Source organism: Cygnus olor, chromosome 19 (genome assembly GCF_009769625.2).
Source record: "Cygnus olor isolate bCygOlo1 chromosome 19, bCygOlo1.pri.v2, whole genome shotgun sequence".
In the NCBI taxonomy this organism is placed as follows: Eukaryota; Metazoa; Chordata; class Aves; order Anseriformes; family Anatidae; genus Cygnus; species Cygnus olor.
In genome coordinates, this window is record NC_049187.1 from 11,174,805 (window position 1) to 11,195,000 (window position 20,196).

At 36.9% G+C, this 20,196-nt stretch overlaps 1 protein-coding gene across 4 annotated transcripts in view; it reads right to left on the bottom strand.

Annotated features, from left to right (window-relative positions):
• MAPKAP1 (MAPK associated protein 1) overlaps positions 1–20,196 on the bottom strand; it is a 105,943-nt gene that overhangs the window by 54,919 nt on the left and 30,828 nt on the right. For all 4 annotated transcript variants that reach the window (XM_040531580.1, XM_040531581.1, XM_040531582.1 and 1 more), the window contains exon 5: positions 5,438–5,610. In XM_040531580.1, coding sequence (XP_040387514.1) covers positions 5,438–5,610 — 173 coding nt within the window. The remainder of the gene's footprint in view (positions 1–5,437; positions 5,611–20,196) is intronic.

Consider the following 20,196-nt stretch of genomic DNA (forward strand, 5'->3'; position numbering starts at 1 on the left):
AATTCAGTTCAGCAGATCAATAGCAGTTTCTAAATGCTGTAGAAAACAAATAAGCACACACTTAATACAGGAGCAATATACTTAAAAGCCACCAAAGGCATGTAAATTAGTATGTCTCACCGTATCTTGCTACCATAATCATGTAGGAATAGAAAAAAAACAAAACCTCGGATTAAGGCAGCAAGTCTTACTTCATCATTAAAAGGAGTGGAAGCAAAAGACCAACAGTGATTGAACTACACCAGGTCCACAAAAAGTTTCAAGTCTTCATAAAGCCGGAAGTACTACCTCACCATTTGTGAAAATGTATTTATTTATATGACTGTTAAATTTTAGAATTAAAGACACATAAGCAGTATCTATCTATTTTGCTCATAGATCAAGCAACTGTGAAAAAAAATATATACAAAAAAAACCCTGAATATACACTTGAAAAGCAGAGAATGCTTTCAGGCATGTAAACAATGTAATAAATAAAAACTAAGGAGTAAACTACAGGAAAAGTAAAAATCTGTCTGACACAGTAACAACAATTAGTAGAAAGGCTGTATTTTCTAAGTATCTAAAAATTCCAATACCTAAAAGCAGTTAAAACTTAGTACTAACAAGCAAGAACCAATTAACACCGAAAGTCTTAAACAAACACAACGTGAAGAAAAAATAGAAGAAAATCTCAGCCTTTCATTCCCACATACTAAATTCCACAGGAAATAATATATACAAAACATAGTTTTTACTATTAGGAAAACATGATAATACTATCTGGAATATTAATATTTAAATTGCTTAGCCGAAAATAAGCATTCTTTCTTATTGTAGATGTGCCAGCATACATAGCTTGAATGTTCACAGGGCAGTATATTTCTAAACTCTGCAGCTTAAATTTGGAGTTTTAATTGCTTGATTGATGCTTAAATTAATTAATTGCAAAGTGTATGCTAATTGTTTAATTGGTTGCTTGATCTATATAGATCATTTTTTGAATTAAATGAGTTGATTTACAAAGTTTATTGATTGGATGTGACAATGAATTATTTCGCTGACTACCTGATTTGCAATTTTCTCAATTAATTCACAAACCTTTGGTTGCAACTGTGCTTTGTTGAGTGTACTTAGTCCAGGTGATCTATATGCATCTTGTCACGTCTAAGATATTTACTATCTAACACAGGTCATAATGATGTGTTACTATTAATGTAAGCTGTAACTTTGTTAACAAAAAGGTAATGCAACAATGTTCGTCACTGTGAATTTTGAAAACTTTGCCATACTGTTAAAGAAACTTTCCTGAGGCTCTGTACTGCCACGAAGAACTGAAACACTGCTGTAGAATTAATTTTTAACTTAAGAGCACTTAAGCAACTTTTAGGGAAACTGGTGAAAAGTAGCACTGGCAACAGAATTTATAGCATCACAAAGGCTCTGAAATAAACAAAGAAAGCATACTCATGGGAGGTTCTGTGTTTTTCATTGTTGCAAGACTTTTTAGGAATAAGCTAAACCAAAAAGGTTGTGAATAACAGACAGAGCTGATCCTGCCTGGGTTATGTGATTTCCAGCTCCTTCTCTGATTCTATTTGGATTTCTACAAATGTGAACACAGAGCTCTGCATGCTCATTGTGTCCAGTTCAATGTAACTTGAAGTCACCCCTAGGAGACCTTCCAGTCTGAAAATTCACCTGATGCCCATCTTCTCACAGCTGTGTTCTGGCCTTACACTGCTGATTTTCTAACCTATTTGCCTGACAGAATTCTTCTGTGTGCAGCCTGGTGTGCACTTAAACTTTGTATAAATCAAGTTAACATTTTCATTTGGTACTTGACCCATTTGCATAATTCTCATTAAATCTGAAGGGACATACAGCCACACAGGCAGCAGATGACATTCAGGGTGGTCTCAAAGAATCCAGATACCAAAAACAGTGGTGGTGAAACCAGCTCATCTTCCACCAATTATACTGAAAATACAAAATGTCTGTTACGTTATAAATTTATGGGGCTACAAATGACTTAAAACATGCAGTGTATTTTACAGATTAAGTCACAACTTTGAGATCTACTTACTCTGATGAGCTAAATTAAAATTTAAAAGCACACAATCGTGCTAAAAGAGAGACCATTTCATGTTATCTCTGGCAAAAAAGAATCAAGATATAAATGACCTAATACATACTTTGATGTTCTGTCACAGAGAATGATCCATTAATATGCACTTTAAGGTATGAACTGGTTACTGAAATTGTACTTTTTTATATGCTGTTGTTTCAGAGCTATTACAAGTGCTTATTATATACTGGACTTAAGCCAAAATAATAATATAACATAGACAACAGTCCAATAATTAATGGAGACCAGGTACTTTCTTAATATCCATTACAGGTAATCTACTGAAAAAACAAGCCCAATGTGTAAAACTGTTTTGCATTTTGAACCTCCACAAGGATAAGATGAAAGTCTTGAACTTTAGGTTTCGAATTACAAGGTTCAAAATTTTGGAAAGTAGACAGAATGTAAAAGTTAAGTACAATGGCTGACAAATGTAACTGAATTCTTAAATCTAAAACAAGGAAGTTTATTTGAATTTTGTATATCAGTAGAATTTATTGCTAGAAATATTTTATGATTTTTGCAGGCAGAATCGTTACAGCAAATCCCTTAGTGGTTGGCAAGGGAATGGTCCAGTGGGTCATGACTAAAGTTCATATGGAAGAGGCCTGAAACAGGGTTGCTAACACTGTCAGTAATTCCTCATATCAAGACACCAAATAGAAATAATAAATAAATTATAATAGGTAGACTAAATGAATACAAAACATTAAAAAAGGAAAAAGAATTATTAAAATATACTTTTCCTAAAGGCAGCGCGGTTGTTTCTCCTTATTACAAAATCTTAGCCTCCTCATTATTCTCAAATTGTATTACTAGAAGGTACATTTACCATTTTGCATGCACTGTATATTACATTGGAAGCATTATGTATATGTATTTCAATAGAATGTCACAGTGAACCTGATTTTTTCTTTTCCTACTAAACCAGGAACAAAAACCAAAATGTGCAACCTACACAAGCTATTTTGTTACTTGGAAATAATTAGTCTACAGTTATATCAATCCTTGCTAAAGAACAGAACAGGCAGTCAGCAATGCTAAAAACAAACAAACAGAAACAAAACAACAACCAGAGGCATGAGAAATAACTAAGAACTACACAAGAAAACAAACTTCTTGGAATCTTGAGGCACTGCCCCTGCCTCTGAGCATTTGTATCCAGTTTCTCAATTGCTGCTGTTAGACTATTCTGGGGAACCAAATAGTGCCTCCATTAATTATTTTATTTTACTATTTCTGTCCTGAGATTTGATTACATGAGACAGCTTCCTTGGTCATGATCACTCTTTGACACATCGTAACATCTTATCCTTCAAGTCAGACAGTGAAATTCACTTCCTCCCACTGCTGACTTTTGCTGTGGGCAGCAATGTTTCATGGAATGCTTCTACCCATTGGCATTGTTCCATCTGAGGTGTGCTGTGCTCCTGAAAAACACGCATGTGTCCAAAGGTTTATTTTAGTGGTATCTTACTCGTTAAAAAATAAGCTAATAATACACACAGGACACTCCTGAATTTATGATATAACGAACAGAAATCAGTAGCAGCAAACGAAATGGCACCACCTGCAAACAATTTTATATTTCTTCTTCTCCAGTGTAAAAACAAACAAAAAAACTGAGGTGTTTACCCTCTGAAGTATCTTATATGTATGTTCAGAATTGCTAAGGCAAATCCTTTGTCCAAGGCAACAATATCCATGAAACTGTTTTCAAGGGAGGTTGCTCTTCTGTGCCACCCTCTGCCTATGTCTATTAATCAGAACTCCACTAAACCCCAGGATCCTAAAAAAGGGCAGTTCAAGCAACCTCTCAACGTTTTCCCTTCCCCATCACAACTGTGCTACAAGAGAGAGGACTACAGAGTTCTCAAACACTTGAAAAATGCTGAAAGAGCCAAATACAATACCAAAGAAAAAAACATTCATCAAACATTCCAGGAACAATGAAAATGGGAAAAACTGACTGGCTCATACAAAAGCATCAAACAAAACCGTTAACCTTCTTTGGACCAAAAAAGTCACCTGCTTATAACTGTTACCAATAACTCCATAATACACTATTTTAAGTTCTTTTCATGCTCTACGATCCAGCAAAAATTGAAGTATTTCTTTGCATGTTACAGAACTGTTTTAAAAGCAAAGTTACTCGGATGAGTGGGTCTGAAGTACCTGTTCTGTGTACTCCTTAAGTCAACTACCATGATAAAGCAAACAATCCATGTTCTCCAGCATGACAAATCCAAACCGTTATTTAGGCTCAGAAATTTTAGAGGCACGTTTTTTTCCCCAGTGAAGAGGTAAGCAATGACTACCAAACATACTGAAAACTCCATTCATTAACCGAAGCTAAAATTTCTAAGGATTTTGCTCTTCTTTTACTGAAAAAAAACCAACATGACTGAGATAAAAGTTTCATAGCGATTACAAAATACTGCATGACATTGTTTTTGAATTAAAGAACACAACTGTATTCATAATTTCAAGTAAAACTGCTGTTTATTTTGTTTTTAAGATCCTTATTTGATCATAGAATGTCATCACCATAGAATGGTTTAGAATTTGGTGATATCTCCAGGATGATAACCTGGAAAGAAAACCACCTTTAGCCTCTACTTCTGTCAATTCTTAGAAAAGCAGAAATATTTTAACATGACTATAATGAATGAAAGTGATTATGTCAACAAAATAACCACAGAAAGCAAGTAGTGATAATGCTGAAGTTCTATGACAGAATTCTTGTTTGCAGACATAAGCATTATGACTAAAATATAAAATATAATTTCAGTAGAACATTAGTGGTACTTCCAAGACACACCGTCACCCAGTACAGTGATTTCTCTCTCTATGAATCTGGGGGAAGAACCTGGTACCGTGCAGAGAAGTAAGAGGCAGAATCCGGGTACCTTCTCTCAAAAGAAACAACTGGGGGGAGTTACAGATGAGCTCTACATTTTATTTGACATCCTTGTGATCTTAGCCATTAAGAACAGTACAAAAAAAAATATGGATGGGACATAAAAAATGTCTCCATGACACCAAAAGAGATAGGTTTTATATTATTTTTACACAGAGTGTTTTGAAATTATGATTCTTTACAGATCCATGGCCTCATATGCTTATCATTATACAGTAACCAGAAGTTTAATTGAAAGAGAAATGGATATAGATGCATGTGTATTTCTCAAAAGGAAATACAGATAAATGTGTAGGTAGTTTCTCTAAGATTTATCTACTAAAATATTGACATGAAAATCCATTTCATTATGCAAAAACGCTGCAGAGGAGAAAATTAGAGATCAAGAGGTAGTAAAGAAAGAACATTACTTCAGTTTTGGTTCCCGTCCCTCACTTGTATATTGCCAGCATATTAGTCCAATCAGGTCATGCACCTTGGCATTTGCTATCGTCACAACTGTCATGGGCTGTAGTTTGTCTTGGCTTGCATGCAGTGGGAGGTAGACATCAATTTTTTTGGTTGCCGTTGTACCAACATGACCCTGTCAAGAAAATACATTTCATTAGAATGTATGAAAGAAAAGGTATGACAGAGCTAATACACAACGTGGCACGGATGGAATTCTTTTCAGTAGTGAGATCAAAACACACTGCTATGCCTTAAAATTGAAAGAAGTTTGGATTTAAATTCTAATTCATTTACAGCTGTTTAACGTTTCTACAAGAGGAGTATGAAAGATTTGGCAAAGATTCTGCAGATTTCCATAAAAAGCCTGAACTTCACTGCAAGATTCCATGTTCTTGCAGGATCTAAACGAAGAAATGAAATTGAAAAAAAAAGAAAAGGAGAAAAAAGAAAACTAACCAGCCTACCTAAGACTTCAGGAAACATTTACCCCCCCCAGTCTCTAATATTAGCACAACCCTTGTTTCTGCACTTCTGCCTCCCTCTGTCCCCGCTGGAGCAGCGGGTGCGAGGCGGCGCGGGCAGTGCTGCCCGGCTCTGGCTCTGCAGCCAGGGCCTCGCTCGGGGCACGGGCACAGGCGGCAGTGTGGCCCCGCAGCGCACGCTCGGCTTCGCCGGCGACTCGAGCACCGGAACTCTGGACAGCACCAGAACCGGCAGCGCTCCTTGCTCCCTACCGGTTCGAGTCTCCCTCCAGCTTATTGGGACTCATTCTCTCTCTGTTCCCTTCGGCTCCCTTCCACCTGCTGGCATACAAACCGGAGCCAAAGGCTTTCACGCCGGGACGCGCCCCAGGGTACAACGCGTGGAGACACCCACGTGCAGGAGAGGCTGCAGACAGGCCGGTGCATTCTGACGGAGAGGGGCAGGAGGAAGAAACTACCACAGCTGGCGGCGGTCTACACACACAAATTCGCCAGACCTAAACTTGAACCTTACAGGTGCGAGCAGACCAGAAGCAAGAGCTGTAAGCTGGGAGCCCCGCTCACAGTGGCTGGCAGCACCACCGTCCGCTCGTCCAGCGGAACCCGGAGCCGGAGCAGCCCAGGCAGTGGCAGCAGGGAACGCTGACCACGAGCAGAGGTCAAGGCACGGGTCAGAAACAAACCTTAGGCTTGGCCTTGGTTTGCCAAGAGAGCCAGTCACACGTATAGCCAAGCCACGTAAATATTTCAAACTAGCTGAAGACAACCAGGAAAGATTAACTAATATTGCTTTTTATTGGAACTTACTGTATTAAAAAAAAATCCACCTATTTGGAACTGTGAGGATTAACACTTAAATAAAATACAAAATGCATAGCAACATAAAGCTTTATAAAGTTTGCATTAAAAGAAAAAAAACGTTTAATCTACCACAGATTTTTAAACCTGTAATGTTTTAAACAGACAAAAGATTTTATACTATGATCCCCTCTTCAAAAGCACCCGACGTGACCATCTATCTCTAACTGTATACATATATGGGCCTTGAGAAAAGAAAGTATCATTAGAATTAATCACTTGGAATTCTAAGTAACAGAATAAAAGGATTCAATACTGTATTTCTACGATGAGACTATAAAACAGGGAGTTAAATGCCATGTGCTAATTTCGATATATTGTTAAAAACCATTTGATCCTTCAGTGCGATTATAAATTAGAGAAATAATAGGAATTTAAAGATTAAAGTTATTCATATTAGCATAGCTAAAAGCATTATTAAAATCCATCCAAATATAATGAATATGTTTTTTAATAAAGCATTGTTGTAGTGCAGATACCTCCTCTTCCCATGTTGTTGAGGTACAGAAGAAATCATTTTTAGTCATTTAGAAGAAGGTGTTAGGTTTGTCCCATATTCTGGGGAAGTGAATGGAATTGCTACATTACACCACCTCGTTTGGATAAGCCTTAAGAAGCCTTTGGATAAGCTTAGTAAAACCAAGATGACACGTCAACATGTTTGTAGGAGGGACTTTTCATAACTTTTTCATCTTAAAGGCATTTTCTCAAATTGATAAAATTACTTTCAAGTTAGGCACATTTGGTGCAGATATTACAGCACCCATCCAGCCCAAGCGCTTGGCTGCTGTGTGCCTTTGATGCTCTGAGATACCACCCGCACCCACAACCTTACTTCTCCAACGAAAACACTAACACTTCGAACACGTCACACAACGAAAACACTAGTCTCCAACTAACACTAACACTAACTACTCGCATAAACAGGTTTTTTGTTTTCTTTTTCTCTCTCCTCTTGCTTTCCTACTTACATGACTATTTTTAAGGGACATTAAATAATATCAGGTAATGAATCCCTAATCTCAAGTCTGTTTCTGTCTTTGTCCAGATGCAAACGCTAGCCAGGGGAATATACTAGCACGCATAAATTTATGCACATTGCTTACACTGCAGTAATGACTGGAGATAGCGGCAAGAACAGAAGACCTGTTGTTTCAACAATGTTTGCACTTGAATGAGCAAACAGCAATTATTAAGGAAATTAATGGGAATCCTAGGTATGCCTGGTTATACACTGAAACCCCAAAATGGCACAATCACAAGTAACAGTCCTAGTGCTCTAAAAGTGATTGCCATAAGACATTACAGGGCCTGAAACCTGAGAATTAGAAGCTTATTAGACTTTCTATTAATAATGAGAACATTCAGTATCACAGGAGGTAAGAAAAATTAGTATGGCCTATAAACACATGGGTCAAGGCTTGGACTGACCAAACGCCACGCCAAAGGGCTTTGGAAAAAATCTCTATTACAAACTGATACTTTTATTACAAACGGGTGATATTTGTTCTGAAACACCGTTAGAAGTCCAAAACATCAGGTACCTGTCTACAGGACTGAATGAATCCATACTTAGCTTGATCCTGCAAAATATTAATCGTGCAGAAAGTCCCACAGAGCTCAATTACTACCTGTGAAAAGCTTATTAGGTAAGTGTTTGTAGGTAGTGGACTGAATAAAATGGATCGAACTATTCGTCTCAGTGGCCAAGAGTCAAAGATCTGCCCACAATGGATTTAACTAGTAATAACTTGTGGGGTTTATATAGTGCTTATAGTCACTTCTCTAGGAGGGATCATTCAGACCCAGATTACAGGCACTACTGGAAGCATAATCACTTTTTTCTTCCAACTAAAAACAGTATTCCAATTGTAAACGCTGACGAGACACAGAAGATAAAGTACAATTACCTATATTCAAAAAGGCAGCGACAAACTTTATTAATAGATCCTGTATAAAATTCAATGGAAAATCTATTCAGGGCCAAGGGCCTTACCATTTGGAGTTTCCTTAATAGCCTCCAATAAATCTGGGAAGCATAAAGGGGCTGTTAAATTAACATTTTCCTGATCTGTCACCTGTGGCATAGTTAATTTGTCAAAAATTCTTTTAGCTTGTCACTGGACACTGTATATTCTGACAAATGAAGTCTGGAATAAAATTGACAAAATATCTCGTTAATTTTCTATGAAATCACAAATCTGATTCCATTAAGGTTTTATTGTTAGAAATGTTAGATTCCACCAATCTTGTAAAGAAGTCAAGAGTAACTGAATACACACTAAACATTCAATAAATCACAGAAAATTTTCTTAATATTTTCATTAATAGATTCTCTTAAGACTACCTACTGTTTTCATTCAGTTTGATCTTAAAAAAAATAATTTGCTATTTCTATAGCATTTTCATCTCACTCAAAGCAATGTTTTATCACCAAATGTGGTGCTGCAATTAGGACACAAGACATGGCCCTGTGCAGCATACACAGCCTTGAAGAGACAAAATAAAAAAGGGATACTACTTCACAAATTATTGCTAATTTTGTATGCATATAAATCATTTACTTTTATTTCTGTTTACCTCTGTTTTCATAACTCTTAGTGTCTAGCGCATTGTAGCTTTTTGGCACATTACATGTATTCTTTGCTGCTGCTATTCATGAACTGCACGAAATTATATATTCTATTTGACATTGCTGAAATGTACAATCTGCTGAATTCACAGATTTTCTGTTTTCTATTTTTTATAATTTTATTTAAGCAGATCAATGTATTTTTTGCACTTTGACAATTAAACACAAAAGTAACAGTAGCTAAGCTTAGTAAAAGTATTGCCATTAATAAACAAACTTCTTCTCAAAGAATAAATTGGCATCCAATTGGCTGTGAATCCACTTTTCTCATATCGTCCAAAATAAACACAGCCAGAATACAGCAATCTTTGGAGATGTATAGTAATGGTATTTGTTGGTCTCTTTTAACACGTAAGTAGCACCAACAGCATGCATGTGTGCTACTGCTTCCAGACACAAGAGTGAAGGATATGATAGGCAAATCAAGTCGTGCATTATAATAGACTTTGTAGGAATGTACTTGTAAAGCTGTAATGTTTAATTCTATAACTAGTGGTTACTACAGTTAGCACAGGAAAACTGCATATGGAATGATCTTCATTGGCCACGTGGTTTTAGAAATATCTGTATCATTATTTAATATTCTGTAATAAAATATGCTTTAAATATAAACAGAATATGTTAAAATAAAAAAGTTACATATTTAAACAATCAATTCTTTCAACACGGGAAGTCTTTATAAGATGTAAAATAAACTTTTAATCAAAGTCCATGAGAAAATCTACACCTCTCTCCAATAACAGACAATTTATATCTTGAATGGGTTATTGCAGAGCAACTAATATTCTCCCAGATGATAAAGGAAATTTGGTACAGTTCTTTCCATCACAAGGACAACATACTCCTAAATGCTCTTCTCGAGTACCTGCATAATAGGAACCTAACGAAAGTCATTGAGGAAAAACATATACGCTGCATCCTTCCCACTCCTGAGCGGTTCTGCTGCACACCAGAAGAGAAAATTAGAACCAAGTCCATAAACATTTCCTAGAGAAAAGTGATTAATTTTCAGCGATAATAATTTACTGCATCTTTCTGTACAGTAGAGTTCTGTGCCTAAGTGTTATATCACTTTAAGATTAGATGTTCTAATGATATAATGCAAAGATTTTACTGAATCATTATTTAGTGGGAGTCATAAAAACCTCCAAAAATTAATCTTTCATGCACATCTAGTTTATCCAAAGTTAGCATTTAATTAGATGGCCTTGGCACAAATGAGCTTACTACTTTATTTGCTCAATCAGTATATGTCTTTTCAGTAATTATAATTAATTCAAGTCATTGACTCACCTCCCAGCAAACAGTGCTGAACATTACACAAAATGGAAACAAAGGCTTACCTTTTACAAATAAAATTTCTTTTCACTTTTAAACTAAGTGAAATGTTTTTGTTTTAGGTGACGAGGTATTTAGCTTACTATACAATCCAGTAATCAACTCTTAAACATAACTTATTCAAATATGTATTTAAACAATGCAGAGAAAATAAACGAAGGGGAAAAATCTAAGTTAATGTGAGTAAATATATTTCAAATACAAATAGAAGTTCTAACAGATCAGAGCACAGATGTTTATGGCAATACAAAGGACTGTATTTTTCTAAGATGAATATTGAAAACCTATATTTCCTAACCTCTTGATTTAAAAAAAAAAAAAAAGTAGTTATTTCTTCATCCAAAATAAATGGGAATAGAACAGTCATATTCACTCCAATCAAATTGCTTTTAAGGGCCTGAATTGACAAGAATCATCTGAAAATAGTGTGGGTTTTGCCTGTGTTTTAAGTTTAGATGATCAAATATCTTGAAAGCTTTCAATAAGCATGTGGCAGAAACCCTTATACTGTAGTGGAATATAATGACACTACGGGCATATGGTTCAGAGAGAACACACTGGCAGCAAAACAGGATGATGAACGCGTTTATCAGCCTCAATATACGAGACCCACACTACACAGGAATGAAACGTAGCTGCAACTCGTAGATTTTGGTGCAGTGAGCAAAACAGCATATAATGTAATATGATGGTTAAATATTTATAGCAGAGTCTGTTCATTATATTTGCAGAATATTATAGCAGAACTGGAGAAAATACCTGTTCAGTTACATATTATATCAATATTCACAAACATAATGCTAAGTCTTAGTGCTCGTATGAAAAGACAGAGTAGCTCTATCCCTTTTATGTTGCAGTACACCATACTATACCTTACTATGGCAAAATAAGAATGTCATTTATTTCATCAGGTGGTTAAGTCAGTATTTGTATTTTACATCATTTTTAGTATTTTACATTATTTTTCTAGTATTACATTCCTGTAGTAATCATATAATTACTTCTGTTATGCTTATGTCATTTATGGAAAAATACTGCTAGTGAGGCCACTGGGACAATCGACTGAACAAGTGACCATGCAACTATCTGCCAGTCGTCACAGTTTTTATATGACGCTTCCAAGTTGTTCTTTTCTGACAAGTGGATTCTCCTTTGTATCATCCCAGCTTGTGTTGCAGACTTAGCAGATCGCAATGTAAAATTCCATTAACGTTGTTAAATACTTAATTTATCTTATTCATGCTGCCACTATTCATAAAAATTTAACCCAGTAATTTCCTGTTATACAAAGCATAACAAAGTATGAATATTTAACTACAAGGTAAATAACACTTTTTTTTTTTAATTCTAAATTGTTGACTTCACTTAGCATGTCTGCTTTGTATACCATCACACTATTTTTCAATTAAAGGTCCAGATGTTTCAAAGGCTCCAGTAGGCAGCAGCAGTTATGAGAAATGCTTTATCTGCATTGCAATGATCACTACAACATCAGCTCCAGGCTGCATTAACATACTCATGTTTTATTCCAGCCCTCCTCCTAATGTACCGGTTAATTATACAACACACAGCTGAGAAACATAACCTCCAGAGCTGGACAGTTTCCTTCCACGCTTCCACGTGAACAAATTTTTATATGCAACTCAAAACTATGATTTACATATAAAAACACTTAATCAAATATCCAAAATTACTGCCTGTTCCTTCCTGGCATTCACTCCCACAATTAATAGAACTATGCAAGTCCTGAGCAAGGAAGAATGCATATAATTCTTGTAACAGCATATTTCAATCATGTTAACATGTATTACTTTATACAACTCTCTTTAAATTAAAAAATTAAAAATAAAGTGCTATGAATATGATTTCTTGTTATTCTTTTCTGACAAAATCGAAATGGAGGGAAAAACCCAGCATCCCCTTTACAGCCCAGGCCTCATTTACTTTCATAGAGGTATCATTTTCAGGACAAATGGATCCAGTCCATCTTTAATCCTGCCACATTCAAACAGAATTTTGCCAGGAATGAAAGCACCTCCTATGCAGCAGGTCAGCACAATCCCTACAGCATCAATGAAGTCAAACACAGGACCTGGAGCTGCCTTTCTCCAGAGGACTGAATTTCATACTGACTGAGACGGCACTGAGCTAGCTATGGATGTTATGCACTTATCTATTCAGCTCCAATAGTTCTGCTGAAGAATGAAAACACGTATTCAGATTTATCAAAATACAATTGCTATAGCTGCAACAAAAATGCATTCATCACAAGAAACTATCCCTAGTTTCTGTGCACAGAAGAAAAGGAATGGCCTATTTTAGAAGATTTATTTACATTTTACTTAGTAATACACTTAAAAATTTAATACTGAGGAAGAGATATTCTTTGCAATAACAAAACACAACCAAAACTTATAATTAAAACCACACCATAAACATTATTTGTTTGTTAAAAAATATGCTACAAGATACTTTAATGAACAGATGCTATTCAAAAGATAAATGTTTTTACAAATATTCAATCCTTAAACAGATCAGACTCTACTCCTATGCTTCTGTTGCATAAAGCAGACAGCTTAAGTTCCTTGAGGACATTTGCCAACCTTAGGTGGAACATTTTTAATACATCACCGTGTCACTTTTTAATGTGCCACAATCTATTAACCACATGGCAAACTAACAGGGATTTTTAAAATATGGGTTTTATAGCTTTGTGCTGGTGATTAATTAAATAAATAGCCAGCATTTCACAAATCATCCCTCTAATTAGTCTAAACCAGACACTTTGCATTCACTGGCATTATTGCCATCTGAAGCTCACAGAAGGGCAGTAGCATTACGCCGCTGAGCCCCTGCACTTCTCAGCACATCGTCACTGCGTAGCTGGGGCTGGCACTGCACCCGCGCAGCCCGAGGCAGAGGTACAATCTTCACAGGTGCTGCAGTCAGCTGGAATTTGACTCCAGCTGCTTGGAAAAGATGTTCTGTTTAATTATTCTCCCTCATCCTGAAGGAAGCAATCGAGATAACAAAGAAAACAGAGCTGTACCTGAAATTTGACCTGAAGTAGCAAAGTTGCATGCTGCAGAAAATGAACAAATATTTAAGGCAGATACTAGAAAAAATTTATGAGCTAAATGATACAGTTTCTGTCAAAACACTTCAAAGTTGAAGCTGCAACTAATTACATACAGTCCATTCAAAGAAACCAAGCAAGGCTTATCATTAAAATGACTCTATTCTTAGAGAGAAAGAGAAAGTCATCTGTAAAATCTGCCTGAAATCTCATCGTTTTTACTGCGCCTATCTAGATCATTTCCCCCCGAGCTCAAATTAAACTTTTAATAGTTAATATGCTCAAGTTTTACTACAGGTTTTTCTCCAAATTATTATTAACTGGAATTTCCTATCTAGGAGGGTTTTTATATGGAAATGTGTTCAGCATTGCTTTCTGACTTTATCCCAACAGCTTTTTCCCCCCCAATTTAAAAACCTTTGGAGAGACTGAAGACAATGGAGCAGTGGGGCTGCTCATGAAGATGGGATCTTACTTCCTCTGTGAATTTTTCCTCAGCAACAGCCACGGTGCACAGAGCAGGACTCATTTCGTGCACTTGCCCCTGAGCTGAGGCTTCCTCGCGCTCCGGGCGGCAGCGACGTGCCTGGGGAAGGCTCCGGGCCCAAGCGGCGGGCAGCTGGGTGGCCGCGGCCTGGCTCCTGCGGGGGCCTGGCAGCCTCCCCCGGCCCCGCGCTGGCAGCACGCTGCTCCCTCTCACTTGTCGTTAGGAACAGTCATGGGATTAGAAAGCGTGGCCTTCAGAAAATGATCGATGATAAATAATCCTAGGGCTGGACTGCACCAAGAAAATAGGAGGACAGCTCAGAAGTGACCTTCGAGGCAGAGCAAAGAGCCGGAGGGCCTCTGACTCAATTCCCCCCCTTCCTACCCGTTAAGGAAAAAATAAAAATAAAATCCTCAAACCAGCAACAAAAGTTCTCCTGTTGGATTTACCCTCTCGAGAGATCTCAAGTTGTGATTCACTGTACCAACAGCAACCAACAGGTTTTCTGTGGCCGACTTGTCCCGTCATTTTTACTAGCGGTATGACTGCAGAAAGAATTGACTGGCTGTGAAAGTTTTATACCACCTCTTCTGGAAAATACTACTTACCTATACAGAAGCGTGCACTGAAATTCTGTTATCTATTTAAATATTGTCTTCCCCATTATTGTGCCCCAAAAATTACTTTTATAAAAAACTGTATACCGTATATAAAACACATTCTCAAACAATACAAATGACACATGGACTCTCAGTTGAGAAAGAAACTGAACTACATTTCAGAAGACTGGCTTAATAGCTCCAGTAAGGCTAAAATCTCTGCCTCGACAATTGCACCCTACCTCAGTTTTCCTTACACTTTTACCTGGGTACGGAACAGATCTTTACCTCCTGCTTGTAACTACCTTCCCTCAGCACTCGGGATTTCAGACAAGCTGCTATGTTTCTCTTTGGAAGAGCTCCTTTAAAAGAGTCTGTAGTATATACATAAAAGACACAAGGTATGATCACAGCTGACATATGGAAAGGCTGGACTCTTGTCTGAGGTCATTTTAAGCCAAAACCTAATTAATTATTTAAAAATGAAAAAAAAAGCATTCTGTACATGGTAGGAACTTATATCAGCATTTGAGATAACCATTGTATGGGGGAAAGTCCAGGATTAATAATATTAAGACTAACTCCTACATTCCACCCCCATTCCAAAAACCAAGCAGGTGCTGGTATACAACTTGTTCATCCACCAGAAAGTACCAGCTTAAAAAAGGGCTCTCTCCTATACAAGTTCAATAGCTATGGGTTATTTGGGTGGCATGCCTAGAAAAGCTACTAAAAAAGGAAAACCTTAGGAAGATTTTGCCCTTAAAATATTGCACGTGAAAAAAGCTTTGGTTGGCTAGTTTGTCCCAGTATAGCTCAGGCACTGGAAGGGGTTGCCCAGGGAGGTGGTGGAGTCACCGTCCCTGGGGGTGTTCAAGGAAAGGCTGGACGAGCTGCTTGGGGATGTGGTTTAGTGGGTGACACTGGTGGTAGGGGTTGGACCAGATGATCTTGGAGGTCCTTTCCAACCTTAATGATTCCTTAACAATAAGAGGGCTTCATAGCACTTTCTTGCATACAGTTTCTTCAATGCCATCCCCCAACCACAGACCCATATCAGCCTACGGCATAATAAATTAAATCTCCACAGACAGCTGAGAAACTTTTTATTTGTTAATAAATCAATTTTCTTTTTCTTAAAAGCTTTACCAGTATTTATAAGCTAATAAGATTTTTATTTTCCTGTTTCAGATATGCAAAAGGAATCTTATACAGAACTAAACAGATCATTACGTTGCTTTTATAAATTCTGAATTGGGAATATTTAATAAATACCAGGCCGAAGCTATGGTACAAATGGGGTGCTAAATCACCCTTATACTAAAGGATCAACTGGGGCTTTCATATTCTGCAATTCTACTACTCCACATCCCATTAATTACTTCTAAAGTGTTTTTTAAAGAACTACACAAAGAAAAAGGAAAATATAAAAATATTGAATTTTAGTACAGTAACTTTTCTTTACTTGGAGATGAAAAATCTGAATTTAAATGGCTAATTTTGATGAATTTTTGAATTTCAGAAAATGTATTTTAAAGCAACAGACTACAGAAATCTAAGTTTATAATGGAAACAAATAATTACAACTCCATTTAAATTACATGCTTAACTACAAAATGAGAATTCTTTCGTTACTGATATTATGATGCTTGAACAGACCCATAAAAGTTCTTACCCCATAATTAATTTCAATGTTTTAAAATTATTTCTCAAGTACAAAGGTCAGTAAACATATAGTCTAAAGACTGTCCTCTGAGAAATTTGAAAACACTCATCTTCCTCAGAAAAATTTCTTCCAATAAACGTCTGCTAGTGTACATCAAATCCTCCTGCAAACTGCAGACGTTAAAAACACTCGTTAATAAGACACATCCATATTTCTTTGGCTGTTAAGAACCTTAACTTATGAACACGTTTTTCATTTGGTTTGATCTGTAATTAAGGAAAAGATAATGGCATTAGTAAATTGCAAAAATTCAGTTAGAATAAAATGCAATATGATTCAACCAAAAGATTAACAACTGCATTATAAAAACTACTTTAAAATTCTTTAATTCCAAATAAGCTTGCCTTTAATGATTATTGCTTAGCAAATGCTTTTTTTTTAATGCATCAAGCTGCCCATTCATTACATACACATTTTCTATATATTTCACTGCAATGGCTGTTTTATTTTATTCTATTTTAATTTTATTTTTTAATGTTTCATACTGAGAAACAGAGTTTGTATGCTTCAGAAGGACTCCTGTCACAATCTCAGGTCTTCTACTGACTCCAGGCATGGTCACAACTGGCTCCCACTTGTACTCACAATGCTCTTCACCCTTCCTAGTATTTTTGAAATTAAGAGTCAAGCAGAATTTTGGTTTCTCACACAAAAACTAAGCCCAGTACTTTACAGTCAAAGTGTGCCTTCTACTTGTTACTTCTTAGTCAAATAAATTACTAGGTAAGGCAACACCAACCATAACATCAAAACCCAGTTTATTTTTTTTTTTTAAAAACAGCCAAACCCAGAAATTCTCAAAAAATCTTTCAAATTTGCAAATTACATGGGACTACTTTATGACCAAGTCTGCAGGGAGAGCCGGACAGCGCCCAGCCGCACCGGTACAGCTGCGCTCAGCCGGGCTGCCCCAGCCCTTGCAGCAGCACTCATGCTTGGGCAGCTCGGCTGAGAAACAAAAATGTAATAAACGGCAAAGATGGAGTCCCCTTCCCTGCCAGTATGTCCCCTTTTTCTGCAGGATAAACGCAGCTGCCAAACTGGGCTTTTAAAGAAGCCATGAGGCAAGCAGCTGCTGTGGGCACGTTAGGAGAAGAGGAAGACAAACAGAGACAGTGCTGTTTCACAAACACGCTGAAATATTTCAGATCAAACCACTGCCATTACTTTGCTTTTCCTTAGAAAACTTAAAACAGCTTCTAGCCAAGGACTGTGATGTTTATGGGTAACGATATTTGGAGAGAATTAGTCTCATAGAAGAGCTTAACACAAGCCAAATCGCAGTCATTGGTGATGGTCCTGTAACATGTTAAATGCTTCCTGAAGCTGTTATAGGCAAAGGAGAACGCGAACTTCAGACCTAAAAGCTATTTTAAACTTTCTTTTGTAGGTGCCTCTCTGTTAAAACTGAATAGGGATGTCAGGAGGGATGTCATGATGCATATATATAGACAGATTTGAAGACGTAGCACTGTTAGGATTACACAATATTTTTAGTATGTTACAACGCTGCTTTCAGTGTATTAAGCATGAGATTTTTTTCCTTTACTAAGCGAAGCCTGTAGGGTTTGATGTGCATCCTTACTAAATATAGCACACTATGTTATTCTATTCAAGCATTTGATAAACTTCAAAATATCTGCAATGCTCACCCATTCTTTAGATGGGAGTACGACAGTTTGCAAACAGCAGAGGTAAAAAGGACTTTTGACAAGGAAAGCATTTTGAAGAAGGCAATTACAATCACGCTTAAGCACAATCTTTGTGATAACGGTTCATATAAGAATTGAAGGGATGAGCAACCCAAACAGGATGCCTGTGGGGAAGAACAGAAGCAGGGCAGGCAGACGCGGTCATTCGGGCACCAAGAGGTTCCCTCCCCCCCCTTTTTTTTTCTTTTTTAAAAAAAAGGTACAGGTTCTGTTTTTGTTACAGAGCTACCTTTTGTCCATCAGTGGATAAAGAAAACCGAGCACCGTGATGAATGCGCAAGTTCAAGAAAGATTTTTGCAAGTATCAAATTCATAAGCAAAGACACCTTAACATACCCAGCACGTGTAATAAACTTTTATCAAATTTAAACAGCATCTTATCTCAACAGATTTTAAGTGCAGTTTAATTTTAAACAAGTAGACCAGCATCCTCTCTAAGACAAATCAACAGCATCTTTAGTAAGGTATTAACGCCTGCTTTTTTGTATTCTTTTCAGAATTCCAGGGCGCCTCTTCCCTCTCTTTGCCCTCAGGAAAAGCATGGGTGAGAGTGAAGCTCATTACGTACTCACATGCAGCACAGCAAATCAGTTAAATTAAACCTGTATTTCACCTAAGTTGTATGGAGTGCAAATAACATTACTAACTTTTCTAATTTCATACTCTAGTACTCTCAAGTAAATAAGAGAGAAAAAAAAGTAAAGTTTCCCTACAAATAGAAACTGTCACTTACTAGGATGTGATCTTTTCAGCTCATGCATCCTAAATGCATGCAGAGATATTATATGCACTTTCTATTTAGCAATTTAATTATATCTTTGCAGTCAGAGAGTGGCAATGGTTTGCAGTAATAATCAGGTGAAAGCATTCTCACATTAATATGCTGGAATCCGATGTGTTAATTTGATGCAACTTTGCGTTGACAATATGTGATTAATTTGTTCTAAGGCTAGCTATGCTCCGAGCTCTGACAGTTTAAAATGCTGGGTTTCTTTATCCGTATCACTATTTGACACGCCTTAGCCCACTGCTTTGCTAGGACCACTGTTAATTTGTAATGAACTGGCTTTTCAGGGGGCTCCTTCATTTTTAATTCTGTCAGTGTCACCTCCTTGAGGAAAATTATAAGTTTCCTTAGGTATGATTACTGCCAAGTGCTGCTGATAAGAGGTTTGAGAAAACAGGGTTTTATAAAGAAGTCAGTATTTAATCTGCTGAAACAGATTTATTGCCTCTAGACAGATAAATATAATAGAAAGTTCTTTCATTTAGAAGTCATTTTCAAGTTCTCCTTTACCTCCAATCTCAAAACAACAACATCTAGACAACAAGAGCAATATTCTAGGGAAAGAAAAGGTGCTACGTAAAATTTATAAAAGTAACCAAGTAGCCATAAAAATGGACACCCAATTATATATCTCTATCCAACAATTCACACGGAATGGAAAAAACACTATTGCTCTAATAATCCAACCAAATGACCGAGGACTTGAGCCTTCAGCAAAACCAATAGGCACCAGTGCTACAGCTAGTGCACCACAGAACACAGATGTGTTCATCCCAAGGACATTACTTTATTGAGCAGCAAGGAAAGCTCCTCAACAAATGCCCTGTGAGGAAAGCACACTTCTGAAGTGAAGTTAAACTAGCCCATAGGGTACTGACACTGCTGGTAGAAGAATGTTTTTTACCCCCAGAGAAACGGTACCTCAAAATGCCATGATGCAACACAGTGAATAAATTATACGCAACTCTGAACGTATCCAGCCAGAACTGAGAACTGCATCCGAGGCTGCTCCTCAACAAAGG